At 48.8% G+C, this 23026-nt stretch overlaps 1 protein-coding gene across 3 annotated transcripts in view; it reads right to left on the bottom strand.

Annotated features, from left to right (window-relative positions):
* Positions 1–23026, bottom strand: part of EDA (ectodysplasin A) — a 67260-nt gene that overhangs the window by 14071 nt on the left and 30163 nt on the right. For all 3 annotated transcript variants that reach the window (XM_051789616.1, XM_051789626.1, XM_051789635.1), the window contains exon 2: positions 14328–14433. In XM_051789616.1, coding sequence (XP_051645576.1) covers positions 14328–14433 — 106 coding nt within the window. The remainder of the gene's footprint in view (positions 1–14327; positions 14434–23026) is intronic.

Genomic DNA, 23026 nt, shown 5'->3' with positions numbered 1-23026 from the left:
AAACCCAGCGTTATTAGGCTTGGGAGCTTCTGACTCTCTGGGGTTTGCATCTGTTTGCCTCCCAAAAGCGAGGGTGGGGGATTTAACTGCAGCGCGGAGCTGAAGGTTCGACTCGTGGAGCAGAAGACAAAGTTTTGCTCATTTTTGCTCAAAATGAGCTCAATTCATGAGCTCTTGCTCAATTTAGGCCACAATGGTAATAAATTACTGAGTCTGAGAAGCTGAGGGCCACGGAAATTTCAGATCAATGCTCCCTCAGAACAAAAGGTGCTGAGGCGCAAGGCTTAAAAACTTGACTTCATGCACATTATCCAAACATTGATGTGCAGAGGAGAAAAATTATAATTAAAAAATCCTTTCTGCCAGGTTTTCCAGAGGCCAGAACCCAATATTTAAGCAGTAAAGCTTGTTAAATGCTGCAGTGGTTGAACACAAATAATACTGTTATAATATAACGGATGCCCCATCCCCGGAAGTGTCCAAGGTCAGGTTGGACAGGGCTCAGAGCAACCTGGGATAGTGGAAGGTGTCCCTGATCCTGTCCTGATGGGATCTGAAAGCAATCCAAGGCCTCAGCTGCTCCCTGGCACCTCTCTGCCCTTCTTTATAGAAATAACCTTAAGTGCACTTTTCCTGTGTCACCCCCATTCCTCATGAATCCCTTTACACATCCATTAGGAATGTCCTGGAGATCCAGCTCCTGGTGCTGACTGCCAGGATCAAACATGACAGCCACCCAAGCAGAGTTATCCTTCTGGACTTCTACCCTTATTCCCACTAATCCTGCCTTCTTCCAACCCCCTTTCCACATGCTGTCTGCATACCTTTGAGGTCAAACCAGACCCCAGACCCAGGGAAGACCATTCCCCTTCTACATTTCCTGTCTTTCAGCTGAAATTAAATCTACATTTAAACTCTAATTCCTCCCTGAAGGAGCTGTCAGCTCTGTTCACTCCCTTGTTTTAGCTTTGCCAGAGGGAGGGAAGTGGACCAGAACTGTTAATACAGAAGAGGACTGGGATAGCAGAGAGGACAGGCTGGATGGCTTTGAAGGATAATAAGCATGGAATGAGGTTCAGTCATACCAAATATATAGTCCTATAAAATATATATACATGGGAAATAATAAACTGCTCTACTGGATCATGGAGCTCCTCAGGACAACACCTGCACGTGCTCAGTTGCTGTCACTCAGCCAGGCAAGGCAGAAATACAATCCTAGAATGGGAACACCTCTGGAAGACAAGGGGAAATCCTGCTGCCCCTCAGGGAGCGGGTGTGAAAATCCTGGGAGCAACTCAGCCAACCCTGATCATCTAATGCAGAAAGGTGAGCTGAAATGAGAAGAGTTTCACAGAAGGCTCCTGGGATGGTCAAGAAGTGGTCAAGCAAGCCATCAATGCTGGGAAAGGGTGGAAGCACCGCTGGGAAAGGCTCTGGTGATGGGCACGGAGGGAGAAGACCTGTCAGGGCTTCAAGGACAGCACTGGCATGTCCTCACACGTGTGAACTGCTCTCCAAGATCATCCAGTTGGAAATGAGAAGGCCCCTGAGAAGGAGCACAGGCTTGGAGGGGATCTTCTGTCTCAGAGCAAGAAGTCACTGAAGCGACCTGGTGTCACTGGTCGCTGCTGAAATGTCTCTCCAAAGCTTATCAGTCCCTCTGGGAGGTTATTTTTGCCTAACTACTGAAGCTCTGGGGCAGGCTATGGTCTGACTTGAAATGTTTAAGCTACCTGATCTCCTCCTAACATTTATATTCCCTTTCCTTGGATTTCCTGTGGGAAAAGCCTCTGACTCCTGCTGCAGTAACTCAGGTCAGCTCCATCCTCTGCCAGCTGAGTTCTCCATCCCAGGATGGGATTTCCCCAGCCAAGGTGAGAGCAGGAATGCTGCACTCTGGGCTTTGGAGACCCTGGTTTTGAGCAGCATCCCAGAGCTAGACTTCTCCAAAAGCTTATTTTCCACACGTGTTGGGAAATAAAAGGGAAGGATAACAAAAAAGGAGGGAATATCAAGCCAGCAAGAGTGGTAAACTTTGAGGGAAAGGTACAAGCAGGAAAGGACAACTTTATATGATGACAAAACCCCAACCCAAACAGAAGAGCCCCCCTGGAATCCCGCAGAGCCACCACAAGTGGAAGGCTCCAAACAATTCCAAATCACTTCTAGCAGAAGCACAGTGGGTTCAGACACAGACTTCTCACTTTGAGCTGAAGAAAACATTTGCAAGAGATGAGTTTTTGGTGCACAAACCCACAGCTGTGGCCCAGCAAGCAGCAGAAGACATCTAACCATGCTTGAGGGAGCAGGTTCCAGCCCCAGCAGCCCTACCATCTGCTGGACCACTTCCAAGGGCTTCAGAAAAAAAAACCAGATGGTGATGCAACTCAAGGATATTACATGTGACATGTTTTCTCTTATAAAGATTAATAGGGTTTACTCTCCCCCCCCCTCTGATTTCTCTTTCCTCACGCTACACACTGCTATGATTTACTATAAATACAGAAATATCCCAAACTTCTTTAGGACATATGCTGATATAAATAGGATATTAAAAAACCCTGCATTCCCTTATTAGCTGTGTGTGTGTGGATTAACAAGAAATAGTTCAAATTCCTGCAAAACAGTTCAAACTGGTTTTACTGATGGGAACAGATCTTTGTAATTACACTTATTTTATATAAAACCTATAAAAGGGTGACTATTATAGAAATCAGTCAAACAAAGGACATACCTACAGAGGCTGCTGAATGTGCTTGAATTCCCAGTTGCCAAGAGCAGGATGAAGTCATGCAGTGCCACAACCATGTTTTAGCTGCATCACTCTGTTTAGAACAGACACCAATTGATGTCTTCAAGGTGTTCTTCCAGTTTGGAGAAGGTATGGAGCAGCAAGCACCATTTTTGGGTGTCCATCCATCCTTTGCAGGCCGTGCCAACCTGTTTTCAGAGTTCACTGCTGCCCCCTGGGATTATTAAGGTGTCCCTTGTCTATTTTCCTGGCACTAAGTTATTATGGAATAATCACCGATCTCCTTATTTAAGCACCAGACTGGTCTGGGGTATATGTAAGACCAGATAACTCAAGTGAGTCATCCCTGTTTCCATCACTGTTCTGCCCTGAGAGATGAGAGGGTGGAGATACTGAGAAATTATTTTCATCCCAGGTTACAAACACAATCAGAGACAAAATCCTGGTGATTACTGAGATGTCAGCATCACCCAGAACTGTCACATCACTTCTCAGTCCTTCATAAAATACACATAAAATTGTTAAGTCATAGAGTCACAGAATGGTTTGGGTTGGAAGGGACCTTAAAGCTCATCCAGTCCCATCCCTTGCCATGGGCAGGGACACCTCCCACTATCCCAGGTTGCTCCAAGCCCCATCCAACCTGGACACTTCCAGGGATCCAGGAGCAGCCACAGCTTCTCTGGGTAACCTGTGCCAGGGCCTCCCCACCCTCATAGGGAAGGATTTCTTCCATATATTGAACCTAAATCTCCCCCCTTTCAGTTTGAACCTATTACTCCTTGTCCCACCACTCCAGTTCCTGATGAAGGGTCTCTCTCTGGCACAGGGTGGACTCCATGATCTTGGAGGTCTTTTCCAACCTCAGTGATGCTGTGATTCTATAAATCCTGCCCATCAACCAACCCCTCTATCCCTACTTGACCAATACTAAGGTGAAAAGAGAAGCTCAAGTGTTACCTGAGATTTCGAGTGATGACAAACCTCCTGCTGACGTGGATGTAAATTGTCCCAATGAATAAGATCAAAACCCTCCACTTGGTCAAACCTCCAAAATTCAGTTGTTTCCTTCACAGCAGCAGTGCAGTGACATTCACTTCATTCTCATGGGTAGGAGATATGTAAAGCTTTTCAAATATTTTTAAGCATGGCCTTATTAATGCCAGATTACGGTGGAGTTGGGGAGAGAGGGATGTCAGCTCCCAACACATGCCTAATCTAGAACATGTGCTTTGGGGGAGGTTTGGAACCAATATGTTTTCAACATTTTCAGGAAATTTGGTCTATCCAGATGAAAGCTTCTTGGACCCTACTGAACTATCAGTCAGTGATACAAACACTGGAACAAGAGGAATTTTTTCCCTTTCCCTGAAAAAGAAAGTGCTGCTTTATCAACTCCAGGCAGAAAGGTAACAGGTCTTGAAGAGCAGCTTTGGCATTATTACTCCAGAATATTTAGAAAAGATGATAAATTATAGATCAAGGAAAATATCCCAGAAGTAAAACATATCCTGTGCTACTCCAAACTCCTGGTGTGCCTTGCCAGAGTGGTTTTTTGAGGGGTGGGATAAGGAAGGGAGGTCTTCTGCTAAGTGTGGAGGGAAGATGCTGCCCATACATTCAGGCTGGACCCAAATCAGGGATGTGATGCTCCAGTACAAGACTAGAACTAATTTCAACAAATCTGAATATAGGGAATACATTCTGTAAGAAAACAGAGGGAACTCATTGTACAAAGCAGGGGAAGGATGAAACAGCACTGCCTGATGTGTTCCTGTGTAGGGCAGAGCCCAGGGCCATTCAGCTTCCCTGATTCAGTTTCAATCTTGTTTCAAAACTCTTGGAAATTTTTATGTGAAAAGGCCTAAATGGTCTGTTTCTGGATACATCCAACACTGAGAAGCTCCACAGAAGCACTCTATAAACCAGCACCCCATAAACCAGTGCTCCCTCCTCATCCTTCCTCCCGCAGCAGTTCCCAGCATGGCCCCCCAGGGACATCCCCCCCTGCTGCTCCACCTGCACAGCACAGACACAGCCCAAAACTTCAGCAGCCTTTGCTCAATGGTTGCCCCATCCCACTCCAGAGTTACAGGCTGCTGAGTCCCCAAAAATGGCTCAGAGCCAACTCATGGCTGACAGTTCTGATTCCCCACCCCTGTGCCAGACTGAGTTGCCCCACACCCAAAGCCAGGCTCCCAAAGCCAGTCTCCTCCAGCCTGGGAGATCAAGGAGAGTTTGCAGCTCATTCTGGGCTCTCCAGAGGCACTCCCTTGGCTACATCCACTTTTTGAGACAATTCTTCAGCTCTTTGATGGACTTTTCCCACATCTCCAGGGGAATTGTCCCACACTGAGGTCACTTCTGGGGCTGCTTGGCCAAAGGGTGTGAGCAGAGCTTGTGCACCGACACCAAGGGCTGAGAATCACTTCTCTTGTGGTGGCTTTGGTATAAGAGTGGCCTTGTGCTGCCTCCCTGCTCCCCTCCTTGCATTCCACCAAAGGACAAGCCTCCATCCATGTGTCATGCAGATGAGCAGACGCTGCTCCAGGAGCTCCATGGATCAGTAGCCTGCTCCCTCCCTATTCCTCTGATCCCGTACACCAGACTCCAGTTCAAGCTCATCGGTCTGAAAACACACGGAGAGAAGCCACAGCTCATCCCAAGCCATCCCTGGAGCCCCTGGAGCGACACGAGATGCCAGAGAGCCACAATCTCTCCTCTCAAGCAGCTTCAGATGACACAAGATATTCATCACGGAACAGGGGTTTTTTTTTGTTGTTGCTGTTGTTGTTGAGAAAAGTTTTTTTTCTCCTGCCAATACTCAGAGATTTTTGCCTGCCTTGACACAACCCAGACTCTTCAGGGAATAACCTGGTCAAGCTGTTAAGGATAGTTGAAAACAAATAAACAGAGATAATGCCAACAGTGACAGCAGGTTGGGATGTAGTTTATCCTGATTTTTACACATATTCAAGGGAAAAAAGTCTGCTTACTGCAGTTCAAGATGATCAGAACTGAAGTGCGAGTAAGAGACAGACCTAAGGGACCATCAGTCTTCAACCTGCTCCAGGTAAAGGTGCCATGCTGAGCAACCCCCCAGCTGGAAAGGACAGAAGAAGGAGGGTGAATGTAGCTGCTCTCATGCATTCAACAGGTTTTTCCACCTTAAAAAGGATGATGGGACTCAAAGGTCATCAGGTGCTGTTTGAAGGGAGGTGCTGGGGCACGTGGAGACCCACCAGCCCTGGGTGTCTCCTAAGGAATGAGGAAAAAAAATAGGTGCAGGATTGTAGAAGAACCAGGCTGGAACAGAAAGTGTCCTATAGAGGTCTGTCACCTCTGCTGTTGTCACCTCTGTCACAGTGCTGGTCCTGTTTAGGGGAAGAGGGCTGGATCCAGTCACTCCAGTTCCTCATCTCTGTTTCTCCAACATCCAGAGCTCTGCTGAAAATCCTTCCTCACTGCTTTCTTGGGCAAGGCTGAGGTGTCCTTACTCACTGCAATGGGAATCACTTTATAGGACACAAAGAACAACCAAGCTGATTCATCTCCTCCACCCCATCCAGATCCACCCTGGGATCGGTGGCAAGGCACCAGGACAACCTGCTGGTACCATGAAGGCTCTAAAAAACCATCTCCAGTCTCTGCTGAGTAGGTGCAAGGACACCACAGCACAACTGTGGTCACGAGCAAAGACAAAATCCTGCTCCCAATTAACTACAGAGCCACTGTTGCTGGCAAACTAACACTGCACTGCCTCCTCAAAAACACAAAAAGCCAATCAAACATAAATCCCCACCCTTCTCAACTCGCTCCCACATAATCAGTCCCAGCCAAGTTCCTGGGGTTCACACCAGAACCTGTGGCCTTCATATTTCATTTTCCACACTCTCGTTGGCTATGGAAGGAGATGATGTGCCTTTTGTTTCCCTTCAGGCGTTTAGGTTGGATTCCAAGCACTGGGTCCTTAAGCAGAGCTGACAAACAACAGCACTATCTCAAGGCTTTTTTTGTCTCTGGCTGGACTCACAAGGCTGATTTTCTATACACCACTGCACCCTATTGCTTACTTTATCAATCCCACATATTTGAACCCAACAATTTAAAGCGTGGTATTACAGCTGTGTTTTTATTTTGTTTGTTTTATTCGGTTGTTGCTTAACACAAAACACTCTGACATTTTTAGTCACATCCCACTAAGATAAACAACTAACATATGTCATGAATTCCAGCAGAAATGATTCCCAAGTGGTGCTGCAGCAAGGTTTTAACCCGGCCTACGAGAGGCTCTCCCAGATTGTTTGCTGGATGTTTGAAACGCGCCCTTCCCACCACGGGTATCCATAAGGAATCGAGGGCAGGTGGGAGGAAATCTCTTGGACTGCCTCATCCCTGCAGAACTTGACATGTTTTTTCTCCTTCCCATACGTAATTCTGCCTAATTGGATGGAAAACCTCTGTAGTGTTGAGCAGCTGCCTGGGAACTGATGGTTTAATTACACGGAACAGCGTGGAATTTATATCCAAGGATCTGTCTGTGTGCACCCACATGCACTCCTGTGTGGATGAGTCTGAAAAGGGGGGAAAAGAAGGGGAAAAAAAGGGGGAAAAAGGGGGAGAAAGAAGGAAACCCAAGAGAGACCCCACCACTCTTGGGAAGACTGGATGAATTTGAAAAGAGGGAGAAAGAAGAGGAAAAAGAAGAGAAAAAAGGAAGAAGAAAAAGGAGAGGGGAAAAATGAGAAGGAAAAGGGGGAACAAGGGGGGAAAAGGGGAAGCCCAAGAGAGATGCCCCCCCACATTCATAGAAAGATTGGATGAATTTTAAAAGGGGGAAAAAGAAGAGACAAAAAGGGGGAGAAAAGGCAAGGAAAAAGGAAACCCAAGAGAGGCCCCACCACAGTTGGGAAGCCCAAGTGAATTCCCTGCAGCAGCTGGGACATGGGGAAGCACTGCCTGGCTCAGCCAACTCCTGTATTTGTCCATCCAAACCCATGAAGGGACTGCCCCAAACCCTGCTCGTGGGAGCGGGGTCAGACACGGCTCCAACAGTGTCTCCATAGATCACAGCCAACAAAGCCCTCCTGAAAACAGGCAGCCCCACACCTCATTCATCCAGTCCAACTCCCTGTCCAGGCAGGGTCACCTGGAGCAGGTGACACAGGGACACATCCAGGTGGGTTTGGGACGTCTCCAGAGAGGGAGACTCCACACCCTCCCTGAGCAGCTGTTCCAGGGCTCTGCCACCCTCCATGGAAAGTTCTTCCTCATGTTGAGGTGGAACTTGTGGTGGTTTAGTTTATGGCCACTGCTCCTTATCCTGTCGCTGGGCACGACTGAACACAGCCTGGCCCCCTCCTCTGACAGCCCGTGGATCAGTGACATCCCCTCTCAGTCCTGCCCCCAGAGAAACAAGCTTATTCAGCCCAAAACCTGCAGGAGGAGGCTTCTTGTAGTCGCTGGGGCAGGATCCCAGTGGGAGCTGCCACACTTGCCTGCTGGGAAGGTGGATGTGATCCAGCTCTGCACCAGCTCCTCGGCTTAGAGCCACAGGATGGGCTCAGAGCACGTGCTGAGCAACTCGTGCCTGCCCGCAGAGCCCTCCCTGGATGTGGCCAGAGCTGGTTTATGCACAGAAACCCCAGCTCAGCTGCACGTGCCCCAGTAAACAGACAGTGGAGCCTCTGAGGCTGCGGGCAGGGCTCGGCAGCACCGGAGGAGCTGAGCCCTCGCAGCGCTCGGTGCGCGGCTCCCGCGGCTCAGACCCACGGGGCTCAGCTGCAGCCACATTCCTGCCCCGCCGGAACATCTGCTCCCCTCTCCTTAGCCCCGGCCCTGTTTTGTAACACAAGAAACTATCTGAGATTCCTGAAGTTCAGTGTTTGACCCCAGGCGTTCCGAAAAGCCCCGGTTTTCAGAAGTGGAATTCAGACGGAATCACCAGTCACTTCTAATAACGCCGGGCCCTGTGCGACGCGCAGCTGTGGGAAGGGCTGAGGAGTTCACTTCAAGTTTCAGCACAGCCTGTGGGAGCACCCAGGATCCATCAGGACAGCTCTGCGTCCACCCACAGGTGCAGTCAGTGCAACTGTCTGAAAATGCCACCGAGGGGACACTGAGCAGAGAATTCCTTCTCGTCTCAAGCCTCCTGAATATCCCCAGCAACTCAAACTCTTCCAGTGGCCACCCTGCCGCCTTATCTGAACCAGACAGGAGGTACCAGGGAAGGACAAACACCCCCCCCCCGAAGGAGCTCCACGGATGCAGCACCTCATCACAGCCTCACAAACATCCAAATAATGAAGCAGAGTGTCTTCTGGAACAATCCAGATCCCAGCTGGAAGGGCTAGAGAAGAGGCCAGGAGGCAAACGGAGGTTGCAGATGGGTCAGAACACACTGATCACTGTGAACCCTGTGAGCCAGGACAATTCCTCATCCCAGCCACCATGCAATTGGACTTGTACCTCTCCCAGCAAGTTAATTGCTTTTTATATTTAACATCCAACTGGGACAGCAACATAGCAGAGGTCAGTGAGGAATTCTGGACTCCAGCAGTTCACAGAATCATGGAATGGTTTGGGTGGGAAGAGACCTTAAAGATCATCCAGTTCCACCCTCTGCCAGGGGCAGGGACACCTTCCACTACACCAGGTTCCTCCAAGCCCTGTCCAACATGGCCTTGCACACTTCCAGGGATGGGGCAGCCACAGCTTCTCTGGGAATTTGTGCAAGTGCTGCCACAGAGCTGGAACCAGCACCTAAACATCGCTCTGGGAATGAAGGTACAAAACCTTATACAAATCCCTGTTATCATAAGCCTGGGAACAACATGTGGATAAGGCTCTGTAAATAAACTGCAGCCTTAATTTTATCACAGTAGTAACAAATACTGACAGCAACGCCCCAGGAAAGGGATGAAGATCGTCCCCAAGGACTCAGACATCATCAGAATCCCCCCCTTTCTCCCGCTCAGGGGGATGTCACAGGGAAGTTCTGGGGGAGATCAGTCAGAGTGAGCACTCCGTGGTGAGCCTTCCTTTTGGGAGCGTCTCCCGCGCTCCAGGATCCAGGAAATGTTCTGTATTTACTGCGTGCTCATCACCATGGTTTCGCAGCACAATGAGGCTCTATCGCCCTGCATCCATCTGCGTTTCTGGGAATGCCGGGGCTCTGGGAATTGCACGGGGCTGACACAAAGGCACCGATTGTTCTGGAGGCAGAGGGACGAACCTGCCCTTTCCACAGGAGAGGAAGCCGGCAGGAAAAGTCGCTATTGTGATCTGGATATCAAAAAAATAAGGGGAAAAAAAAAGTCCCATTGCATGGTGGGCACTGCCAGGTTGGGAAGGGGGATGGCTGGGACATGGCACCTGCAGGATCGGGGCAGTCCAGCAGGAGCCAGGCACCTCCAGCCAGGCTCAGGAATCAACTACCTGCTAAACCATCCAAAAGCCATCCTAAAAGCCAGGCTGGCATCAGCTACCTCCTAAACCACCCAAAAAACATACAAAAATTAACCTAAAACCACCCTTAAACCATCCTAAAATCACCCTAAAACCACCCTAAAAAGCAAGGCTATGGCATCAGCTACCTGCTATCCAAAAAGCATCCCAAGACCACCCAAAGATCATCCTAAAACCATCCTAAACCTGCCCTAAAACCACCAAGTGACTCCTAAGAGGGTGAAACTCTGGATCCAGGTAGGTGGTGCCTCACTTTCAAAGCTCCAGGTAGAAGCAGGGATTGGGAGGAGCTTCTCCTCCCCCAGAATTTATTTTTCCTTTCAACCAAAAGCCTTTTGCAGCACTGAAGCCCTCGAGTTCTCCTCCAGGACTTTCCTCAGCAGGAAGAACTGCCAAAGTAGTAGGAACCAAATTGTTGTCAGCTTAAGGACAGCCATCTGCTCAGCCTCTTCCCAGCTGCCCTGCTTCGAATCAAAGCCTGGATAACAATCCCTCATGTTTCTCACCAAGCTCAGTACGAAAAAATCTAGGAAGGGGAAAAAAAAAAAACCCAAACCAACAACTCCAAACCCAAAAAGCAAAAAACCCAGAAACCAGGAAAGCAGCCTGGCAGGGATCTAACTGGGAACAGAGATGAAAGTAGGAGAAAAAGAAACTATTTTTTTTGTTTAAAACAATGTTTTTTAAAGAGTCCTATTGACATCTGCTTTGTAAATGCTCTGTCATTATTTATAACCTCAAGAGCACGGAATTGTCTCTGTAGTTACAACCATGCTACTCCCAGATTTTGGCTTTGTTAGCAAAGAGCAGCAGCATTTTTACTGACACTCTGGGAATTGAGATCTAACATTTCATACCCAGTTTATTTAAAAGTGGACTAATTTAACATTCTTGATGGTTCCTTTTAGCACAACTGTTGCTAATTAGCAGCTCCGGAATGATTTGTTCATCTGGGAGCAACAGAGGTTCCACAGCAGCATAAATACACCAGGGCAAAAGGGAAGGAGGGGGAGAGGGGAAAATGAAGGAGAGGCGTTGGAGAGAGTCAGGTTTTAGGGAACTAAAGGGAATTACGTGACAGGTGGAGTTGGCAACACAGAGGAGAAAAAAACAGTAAAAATAGAGAGAGTAAAAGGGATAATCCTGGTCCTTGAGGAGCAGGAAAAACTCGTGGCAGATTTTAAAGCTGAGCAAATGTTGGGTTTGATGCCACAGACAGGAAAGTGGCTTTAAGATGATGATCCCAGGACTGGGACAGGCATCAGCCCCCAGTGATGCCCCACAGTGTCCCAAGGCTGGATGGACAGATGGACAGTGGGGTGGGAGCCAGGCCGGCACCTCGGCCAGGACACGACCCCAGCTGCTCTAACTGGCTCCAGGGCACCATGTGTGGGGGACACAAACCAAAATGAAGCAAACACCATCATAAAACATGTCAGGCGGGTCAGAGGGCTGAAACCACAGTCCTTGAAGGAGGAGCCCCTGGAATACCGGAGTCATGTTTGGGAGTGACAGGATCCAACCGATGGCTTTGCACTGTCTCACGCAATTTTTCTTGGGTTTTTTAACAAAGAGGTGCCAAAGCAGCTTTGCTGCTCGTGGCCTCCCACGTTCCATCCCTGTGGCTCTGTGCTCTGGGCACAGTCATCACTCTCCTCTGCCCATATGGAACCAGCTCTGCCCTGTCCCAAACCCTCCTTTTTCACAGCAGAAGACTTGAAAGTAAATTCTCCTACAGAAAAAGCTTTTAGGGGAGAAACCAGGTTATTTCTGATGTTCGTAAGTCATCAAAGGTAGCCTGTTGTGGGTACCAAGATGAGCAGGACTGGAAGAGCCGGGAAGGGGATGGAGCAGCCTCCCTCCAACCATGGCTTACAAGCTTGGATCACTTTGGTCTTTCACTGCACGTGTGAAAGGACTTGAAAGTTCATAAAATTAATTCCAGACAAATATTAGCGAGGCCTCAAGTGGAAAGCACATCTCCTTCCTTCTGGGAATTTATAGTTCATCCACTTTTATCTTCTGGAGGCTCTTTGGAGATCAAAGATTTGATCGACTTTCCCTTTGCAAAACTCACGGAGAAAACGGTGTTATCAGTGCCGTGACATGACTTTATTTATTAGTGTAATGATTCATTGCCCTGCTCCAACACCAAGATTCCTTCACGTAGGTCTAAAACAAACAGCACAAGTTCCCCAAGGACAGGCTCTGCTTGTTTATTGATTTCACGGTTGTTGCAAGGTCACTCCCTGCCCTGACAGCTCTCACTTGTTAAGTGCAGCTCTACCCAATAAAACCACCAGGGACAAACACGAGGCAACCAGTCGCCAAAGCCATGAGGAACACGACCTGTCCCTCTGGCAGTTTTCCCATGTCTAGCAGCTATGGGGTCAAAATCCCTAATTTACAAAAAGATACAGATAAGAATTTCAGAATCACTGAGGTTGGAAAAGCCTTCCAAGATCATCAAATCCACCCTGTGCCCAACCCCTACCTTGTCCCCCAGCCCTGAGCACTGAGTGCCATGTCCAGTCCTTCCTTGGACACCTCCAGGGGTGGGGACTCCACCACCTCCCTGGGCAGCCCCTTCCAATGCCTGACAGCCCTTGCCATGAGGAAATTCCTCCTGATGTCCAATCTGACCCACCCCTGGCACAGCTGGAGGCCGTTCCCTCTCCTCCTGTCCCTTGTTCCCTGGGAGCAGAGCCCGACCCCCCCGGAGAGGGTCCTGTCAGGGAGTTGCAGAGCCAGAAGGTCCCCCCTGAGCCTCCTTTTCTCCAGGCTGAGCCCCCCCAGCTCCCTCAGCTGCTCCTGGTGCTCCAGCCCCTTCCCCAGCTCCCTTCCCTGGACTGGACTGGATAAGTGGTGGAAGTGCCCTGCATTTCTGGAGCGACTCAACTCTGAGCATCCAGAGAACGTAAAGGAAATCTGGGAAAGGAATGCCAGTCATAAGAGGACGACACATTTCCAACCAAGCACAAGGATGATGAGCAAAGCCCTCGTTAGACACCGACTTTCAGCATCTCCCTCTCCCCTGCAGCGTTTCTCTGCACATCTGGCAGTGCAGAGGCAGCCTGAGGGACGAGGCTGATCCCTCCCAACATCTGCCGGCAGCGCTCCATCGGCACCGCTCGCATCCAGTGGGAACTTGCTACCGACACAAGCGGCTGGTGAAGACACTGGGACAGATTTCAAGGAGCCGCTGGAAAAGGACCCGGATCCTGCCTGAGCCACGTGAGCACCAGAGCGACACCAGCCCCGGAGATGATGGACCACACGGAGCTGGAACCACTCAGGGAGTCTGTACCAAATGCATCATACTTGTCAGCGTTCCGGGGAAGAGGAATCCAGGGAGTTTCACCAAGCTTTTTCTTGGAGCAGAGCCACAGGGAAATGCTTTTCCACTGTGAAATCGCGAGGGTTTCAGGGGAGATGGGAAACTCATGGAGCTGGACAGGAAAACTATCGACAGCCAAGAGGATTATAACATAGTCAGGCCTCGGGCTTAGCAGGCACCCAGCCACACACAGACCACTGCTGCAGCATTCCCTTCCCCACTGTCCCTGGCATCCAGTCCTTTCTCCTCTCCATATAAAAGGGCACCTGTGCTTTCCTGCAGTTGGCAACCACGGGAGCTCTTCCAGGAGGAAATGCTCATGTCTTAGGGTTACAACAATCACAAAAATACAGAATGGGAAATTAAATCCCTCACACTGAAATCAGGTACCTTTCCACTCTTCTAATCCAATGCTGACTTCCCTTCACATGGGCTTTCAACCCACCTGAGACTCCACTGCATTGCAAAACCCCCTTAGAGCAGTTACCATTTCATGATCCAGATGTTCCCAGCTGTTTGTTGGATTATGAATAGCTCCTTGATGACTTCGAGCAGAGACAGGTGTGCAGAACAACAAATAAAGGCATAAAAGTACAAATTACTGCCTAAAACGAGCACAGAGCTCGCTGTCAGAGGAGTCAAGGACGGAATTCCTAAGCAGCATTAATTCACACCAAATCACCTGACCTACAGTTGCAGAAATCAGAACTCCTGGAATTCCTCATCTGGAAGGGAACCAAAATCAGAGAGAAGCTGAGCAGGACTCACCGTCGGGCCCTTCGCTGCCTTTACTCCTTTTATTCCGGCGGACACGTCTCCCTTCTTCTCCGACGTGCAGCTTTTCCTCGGGGTGAAAGAAGTTCAGCAAGGCCAGCTGGAAGAGAAAGGACAAGTCCAAGCATTTTTGAAGGGCTGGTTTAGCTGAGAAGAGAGATTGGAGTCTGAACACCAAACCCATTCCATCAGGGATAGAGTGGGAGAGCCAAGGGAGATGTGAGGTGGCTGCTCAGGCATGCTCAGCTCATCCCAAGCAGCTGTGTCCCCTTGGAAGCAGTGTAAGACTTGAGGAAACTCAACCTGAGGAGTTTCAGCAGGGAGAATCCTTCCCTGACAAATGGGGGGGCTGCAGGACAGGGACACAAGGAGATCTATACTGGAAATAATGAAACACACTAAAGGCCGACATGATCATTTCTAATTATTCCCTGCAAAACTGGCTCAATCCTGGAGCTCTTTCACCAGCATTACTCACTGCCAGTAAGTTTTTCCTCTCTGAAGCTCTCTTCTGCAAGCCTTATTAGCTACTGAGATTCAAAGGTCTTCAGGGACCGTTAAATCCAACCCAATATGCCACATAAATTAACACTTTAAACCTAGAGCAACGACATTTATAACACAAGCTTTTCCAAGAGGCAAAACTTTTATGTAGTGACCTCTTATTCAGGAAAAAATTGCTGGTGCCTTTAAAACTCTTTCACAGGCTTTAAATCAACATCCCAACCCAGAAATTGTAATTTGGGCTAAGAAACCAGTCTCCCAGCTACCCCCGGGCATGGCGGCTCATCACCAGTGGCATTTTCCCCAGCTATTCCCACTTCATAAAATAAGGAATTCAAAGATTTATTAGGGACCAAACACCTTCTGTGTGTTACTACATGCACCAGCAGCCAGGGCTGCTCCCACTAGGATGGGGTTTTCTTGATGCTGAATAAACCCAATCACAGTTATTTAAGCTGTAAATGCACAGAAAACCCAAACACAGCCCAAGACAAGAACCAAGAGGCTTCAAAAAGCAGCCCCAAAGGTTATCAAGCACGTTATTGTTCTGAGAACAAAACCTGTGGCATCAAAAGCATCTTTGAAAGAGCAGAGGAGAATAAACACCTCCTGTGAATGGTTGGATAAGAGAGCAGCTCCTTAAGCTACAGCCCATAAAAGTCCCTATCAATGGGAATAATCACTGAAGGCCTCTTTGCTTTGACAAGCCCCGGGGCTCTCACCTCCCCTCTCCAGGCCGTTCCCAAGTGATTTCCCAGGCACACACCTCTCCTTCCAACCTCAGCATCCCAGTCCTGCTTCATTCAGATTTCACACCTGCATCTTGCTTTACTCCAACAAGCTCCAGTGCAGACCCACCCACGGGATATGTTTGGAAACCCTTTGGTTTCCCACAGAGAAACCCTCAGAGCGTTCCTCAGGTTCCCAGGGTGTTTCTGTTTCACTCTGTCCATGCGCAGGCAGGTCTGCACTGCCTGCAAAATTCCCGCTTTTCTGTCGTTGCAATGATTCAGCCGTTGGGGCTGAAAGGGCCCCGGAACACTGCGGGATGACCTGGGATCAGCTCCCAAATGCCTCACCACGTGCACCATCAGACTTTTAAACATCCCCAAAAGAGCAACGATGAGAAAAATTTACCTGCCTAAGGAAGGACAATCGCAGGGTTGGATGGAGAACCGAAGGGTCTCTTTTACAGCAAGGGGTAACTGGCGAGTACAAGGGGCACAGCTCCCTGTGCCCACCTTCCCAAACCTCCCACACCCCACTGGGCTGCCCCAGGCACGGAGCACTGGAGCAGGAGGCTCCTGTGAGCACCACCAGCACCTTCCGCGACACAGCAGAGCAAGGGATGAGCAAAAAAGTGAATTTTTCTTTAAACCACTTATTTAACTCAAATTGAAACATTGCAGAACTAATGGAAGGGACAAATTGCATTATAATTCGGGTTAAGATGTCAGTGAAATGCTGTTATTGCTTGGATGCCTTACTGGAGCTTTACCAAACACGATGAAATAGAGGCACTGAAAAGGAAGCAGTGGAGAACCAGCCCGTTGGGATGTGCAGCCTCCTGCCCCCAAACCCTGTGGATCTGGGAAAGTGACACATGAGCTGCTCCCAGCACAATGCCCAAAGCTGACACTTTTCACCCTGAGCAGATTTTGTAATGGTACAACCCCAGTGGTGTCAAAGCAAACAGGTTTCTCCCGGGAACAGGCTGTTCCTCCAGGCTGAACAACCTCCACTCTGCTGCTCTGCTCTCACCCAGGTTTTATTCTGATGTCACTCATCACTCAGAAAAACACTAAATATTGGCTAAAAGTAATCTGCCCACTAAACTCTGTGTTTCTAATAAGACTGAGTCAGAAAGAGAAATGACAGTGAGGAGTGAATGACTGAAACACACCTTTTACTTAGGAAATAAAACAATAAAGCCTACATTTTTTATTGTGACCACACGGGCTGCTGTTTTGAGACAACTGGTACAAACCCCTGTTTCCCTGAACAAGTGACACACCAGTACTCCACGCTCAGCCTGAGGGAACACTTCCACTGAGCTTTTAATTATGCAAACAATGGCATTTAACCTCCAGTGCCTGGCTCAGAAGGGTTCAGAGGTCCAGGCAGGGAGGGAGGGAGTGCTCAGGATCACTGTGGGCACCAGGGACAGGGCAAAGGGTAAGGAAGCCCTTGCAGCCACCCCAGGAATGCCCCATTCAGCTCTGAGCTCCCGCACTGAGGAAGGTCAAGTCTCTCTCCCATGACTCAAGGGCTCCCTTGTTCAGGGGCTGCAGCTGTGGGAGGTGGGGGGTCACTGGGGCTGCTGGCACAGCCATGAAGGGCCTGTCTGTGTCCGGCTGGGAGCGCAGCCGGCACCGCTCGGAAGGGCAGTGAGGATTTTTCCATTCATCACCCCCCGGATATTAATAATATATTGGGAAGAAATCCTTCCCTGTGAGGGTGGGGAGACCCTGGCAGAGGTTGCCCAGAGAAGCTGTAGCTGCCCCAGCCCTGGAAGTGTCCAAGGCCAGGTTGGACGGGGCTTGGAGCAACCTGGGACAGTGGAAGGTGTCCCTGCCCATGGCAGGGGGTGGGACTGGATGGGCTTTAAGATCCCTTCCCACCCAAACCTCTGCATCACCCTGTGGATCATGGGGCACCCTGGCTCTGGCACCATCCCTCCTGGAAGGTCTAAAAGGAATTATTACCTCATCCATGATTTCACTGAAACTCCTCATCCTCAAAGTCACAGAGAACTGATTCTCTCAGACTCTGCACTTCCAGAGCCAGAGTATTTTTGAGGAGCCCAGCACACACAACTTCTCTCTTGGGAGCAGGAATTTTCCCTGCATGGCTCTGCCCCAGCGACAGAGAAGTCTGAACCACCCCCATTTCCCTCCTCACCCAAATCAAAGCCCTCAAATTACCTTTAATTTTAGAAACACCGTGTAAAGCCATTACAACTCAGTCATTCTAATCAAGAGAATCACTATAGGATGCAAAAAGGTCAAAAAACCAAGAGAGGAAAAATCCCAGGGGAAAGCCAGACCTCAAAATAACCTGTGAAACAATAGCACAGGCAAGTCTCACTGGGGGAATTGGTTCTACCTTGGTTTCTCTCACCAAAACAAAGACAAACAAAGGCATATATAGAACAGAGCTGATTTTCCCTGCAGAACCTGTGCTGGAAACGTGGGACAAAGCTGCTCTGGGATGGATGTCAAGGGAGCACTGTGGGAACTCCCAAAATATTGGAGCCTGTGGTCACTCAGAAACTCATTTGTAAGGATGGACATCCCACAATCTACACAAGAAGGGATAAAAAATTATTTATATAAATCCCCCATGTTTCTTGAAGTTACCATAAAATAGGAAGCTTTTTTCAGGCTGTGAGCCCCAAATGTACCTCAGAGTTATGACTGGACACACATACCACGAGCAGTAAGAAAACCAAGGCCTGAGTGCTGCAGTTACTCTCAAATTTGCATATTTTAGTGCATCACTCTACAAATGCCTTAAATAATGCACATCCCTCAGAAACATTTTACAGGAATGAATCACAGGGTCACAGAATGGTTTGGGTGGGGAGGGACGTTGATGACCACCCAGTCCCACCCCCTGCCATGGGCAGGGACACCTTCCACTAGCCCAGGTTGCTCCAAGCCCCATTCAACCTGGCCTTGGACACTTCCAGGGCTGGGGTGGCCACAGCTTCTCTGGGCAACCTGTGCCAGGGCCTCCCCGCCCTCCCAGGGAGGAATTTCTTCACAATATCCCATCTAAATGTGTCCCCCTTAAACTCAAAGCCATTCCTCCTTGTCCTGTCACTGCAAGTCCTGGTCAAAAGCCTCTCAAAGAACCACGGGACACCAAGGAAATGTATTTCCAACAGTCAAACGGCTTGGAAACAAGAAAAGTGGAAAAATATAACCCAACATATACAATTATGCAGAAAAGGTGGATTTTTTCCCTAGGCAAAGTCAAGTTGGTAGGAAGAACAAGTGTCACCTTCCTGCAGAACTGGGACAAACACTCAAACCTGCAGATAAACAAGCCCTTCTTCTTGAAAAGTGTGTTCTGGCAAAGTCTTTCAGAACATCTTCATCACTAATAAAACCTCCTAAGATCCTCTGCATCCAACAGCTTCCAATTCCTCCTGAGAAAACAAGTCCAGCCAGCTTTAGATCTCATCAAGAAACCCACACTCTGCTACAGCTCAGTGTCTTAAAGCACCCGAGGAAAAAAAAAGCATGAAATCATCCCCTTGCACGATTGTTTGGGGGTATTGTTAAAGTCAAATTCCCTCTTCGTTTGCAGTTGGGGAGATCATTAATGTGAGGAGCCTGACAGCCAGGCCAGGCTCTGCAGCTGCATTCTTTGCAAGCAATACTGTTGTTTTTCTGGCACTCTGAAGTTCAGCCGTCGGAGGTTGTGGTTCAGAGCAGCAGCTACTTGAATATCAGCCCCATTGTCCTCCAGAAATTTGCCTCTGGTAACACGTGGTGCAAAAAAAAAATAAAAAAATCAAGCAGATAATTTATTTTCAAGCAGACTAGAAAGAAGCTCAGGGAGCAGCTTTGCTTTTATGAAAAGAAACCCCATTCAACATATTTTAAGTCTTGCTTTTGTCATCATTCCCTGCTCCTCATAAAAATGCAAGGAGTGAAAGAGTAAACAATGCCCATTTCAACATGGCAAAACTTTGACACCATGTCTTGTCTGCAGGACAAGCCACAGCCCTGAGTGCAGAACTTGTGGAACATGATAAATACCATGGGGGAGAGGAGCACGGGGTGTGATGGAGAGAGCAGAGATTATTACACATTCTCCACTCCCCCACCTGCCTTCCTCAAAGCTGGTGCTCCCAGCCTGGCTGTGTGTACCCTTTCCACGGGTCTGGAGCAGGTTACACTCTGTAACAAACCCCTCCACCAGCTTTTTTCTGCAGGGAGCCCAAGTATGATCCTCGATGTCAAGATGCCTGCAACTATTCTGATCCCTATTGCTTCACCTCTCTCACCTCCACTCTCAACACCAGGCACACCCCTGCTCTGTCCAGCTGCTCACCCTGAAGCCCAAGGTCCCAGGGGCACAAACCATCAGCTTGGAGTCAGTGTGAGCCCACCACACCTCCCCCTGGCTCCCACCTGCACACGAGGATCCTCTCCGAGGCTTTCGGACCCAACGGGGACCTCCAAAAGCTTTTTCTACCCAAAGCTATCCAATAATCCAGAGAACAGAAGCACCAGTGATGCTAAGGATCCTATCCAGGTGGGAAGTTTGGGTGGGAGGAGGGGTTGACCTACGGCTCTGTGTGGGAGCTGTAGCAGCAGAGCCACCTCTGTCCCAATACACATGAGGAACTTCACACGTGACAACCAAGGAGCCAAGTGAGTGTTTGGTCACTAGAAAACAGAAATGACCCTGGTAGATGGTTCACCTCCTCGTAGGTGGAGGTGGACCAGGAATGCCATGGACCAGGAGCACTGCAGTAGCTCCTGCCAGCAGGCAGGAACTCCCATCCTGGCACACCTACAGTCCTTAACATGCCACCAGCACTCCTCAGAAGAGAGTTCAAGATGCTCTCAGCCTGCTGAGCAGCTCTGTCCCTGGGCTGAAAAGTCCCTGGGCTGAAAAGCCCCTGCACAAGGACTGTGCAATCCCTGTTTGGAGAAGGCCAGGGAGTCACACTCCAGGTCTTCTAGGGACTGAGGTAACAACCCCTGGAGAGCAATGAAAGAGGAGGGAGCCTATTTTCCTAAGCTTTTATTGGTGTTTTAACTTCATTGCCCAGGAAAGCCATGGTATTTTGCAGCACAGAACACTAAATCCAACTGGCAGCTATCAGTCCCCTCATTCCAACGGGACGAACATGGGGAATTCACTGTCATTGGAGGGTGAAACACATCTTGTAAACTTCCCTTCAGAACCAAACCCTTCCCAGAACCTTCCCTCTCCCTTCCTCCTTGTCACACACATCACAGACCTTTAAGTAGATCTACACCAGCAGTGCTCACCTCATGTACTGCAACTCCAATTCCAAAAAGGAATTTCCTCCTTTCCTCTAATCTAAACCTTCCCCATCTAAAACTTGGCTTCATTCAAAAAGCAACACACCAAACATTTATATTCCCACTGCTGATCCAACTGAACACACCACTTGGTTTTTACGTTCTACCGACTCAGGGAACCTGGAGCAAAAGCAGGTAAACCCTGGCAGGTCAGAAGCAGCAGGCAGGTGGATTTGCTCTTCAGGGGAGAAGGGAAGGGTATAACTCTGGAGAAGGAAGGTTCTGGAATTCCTACAGCACAGGGAGAATAACTTATGGAACCCTGAGAAAAATAGCTGCCGTCATAAATCTCCCTAGAAAATCTGTTTCAGTATAAAATGGAACCACAGTGCAAATCCCTGGTTCCACGCACACCACAACTTCCACTGACGTAGCAGGGGCACCTGAACAGCTAAATCTGACACCAAACCAGCATCACCTCAAGCCTGGAAGACAGTGATTTGGTTTACAAGGATGTCTGTCCAAACGGTTGTCTCAAGACACCTCTCCCTGGAGCTGCCTCGGGCTGGTGGCTCCCACAGGAACACTGGATGGAGACACAGTGCCCCTGGGATGGACCCCACCTCAGCAGTGCAGCCACTCCGAGCCACGGCCGGGGCTTCCCACTCCTTCCACCTGTTGGCACTGGAGGGAGAGCTGAAACACAAGCCAGATGTGAGGAGAACAAGGTCAGAGCTGAGTTTAACACTGCATATGAAGACACCTGCAGTAAATTTTTTACTGGTAGCAGGAGTAAGAGGTTCCTGCTGCAGAATCCGGGTCCGGCACAGCAGAGCTGCGGGAACAGAGCCCCTCGCTGGGAACACGCTGGTTAAAGCACTGAAAAGTATCAATGTCAGGCAAGGTAAGGGACTTAAATCAGTTCCTTTTGTCTCCTAAGGAAATCAAATATAGCTGTGAACCAGTGCCAGGCAGGATCTGCTCTCTATTAGTAGGAATTCACAGTTTTTCACATTTTAATTAGCCCTTGTAGTCCTTTTCAGGCCCATTTTCAGCCAGCTGGGCTGTGTCCCCCTCCATATGGAGGTCATGGCTTCTCCTCCTGCATACCAACAGCAATTCTTTCCTTATTTTAGTATTTATATTACCCAAATATGGACACTCTTATAAAGCACAGCACACACTTGCTTTGGGAGAACCCAACCTTCAGAGACTCAATATCAACCATATTTTTTCCTTCTGCTTTCTCCATCTGCACCTTTGCTATTGCTGTCCCTGACCTGGATCTTCTCCAGTACATCCAGGACAGCATGAGGTCAACAGCACAATCCCCCTCAAGGCCACGACCCCCTTAAAAAAAATTCCCCAAATTAGGTGCTGCTCCAGCAAAGACCTTCAGGGCTCTTTTGCCATTTTTCAGTTCTCTGGTATATATCCTTTTATCTACGTTCTACACAAACCCACTGCTGGAGGTGGGACCAGTTGCAGCAAAGAACTAGTTTGGATTCACTCACTGAGGTGATCTCTATGGGAGAAAGTTACAGGACAACATCTGTCAGACGTTGGAACTCATGAACTTCATTCTGTCCTTGCTGTCAGGCAGCCACTCCTACCCTTTTTGTGGGAAATCTTCAGAATTTTGAAACCTTTTTGCTGTTTAGACAGATAAGGTGTTCAAGGAGGTGTCTAAGGCCAGGTTGGACGGGGCTTGGAGCACCCTGGTCTAGTGGAAGATGTCCCTGCCCAGGGCAAGAGGGTGGAACTGGATGATCTTTCAAGCCCATTCCAATTCAAACCACCCTGTGATTCCCTGATTCTATGATAAAAAGTTTTATAAACATTTTTCCTTGCTCCATAACAAACCCAAGACTTCCTGTCCAAGTGTGTTTTTCCTTCCAGCACAAGGGCTTTAAAATCCTGTTTTCTCAATCTGGATGTTAAATTTGGCCTTCAGCTATGATTAATTTTTATGACATTTTATTGGAAGGAGAAAAACGGAAGGGGAGGAAACAGGAGGAAGGAATCAAGTAGCCAAATCAAACTGTATTGCCATTAAAATGAAAACAAGTCTGCTGTGAATGTAACACCCATGAAATAATACATCCAGTACAAGGACAAACAGCCCACCACAGCAACCGGGAAATAATCAGATTATTACCCAGGCATCCACTTGGAGGGTGA

Source organism: Manacus candei, unplaced genomic scaffold (genome assembly GCF_025592945.1).
Source record: "Manacus candei isolate 608988 ecotype Guabito, Panama unplaced genomic scaffold, ASM2559294v1 h1tg000003l, whole genome shotgun sequence".
In the NCBI taxonomy this organism is placed as follows: Eukaryota; Metazoa; Chordata; class Aves; order Passeriformes; family Pipridae; genus Manacus; species Manacus candei.
Note: the sequence above shows the minus strand (reverse complement) of the source record. Positions and strands in the feature narration are given on the sequence as shown.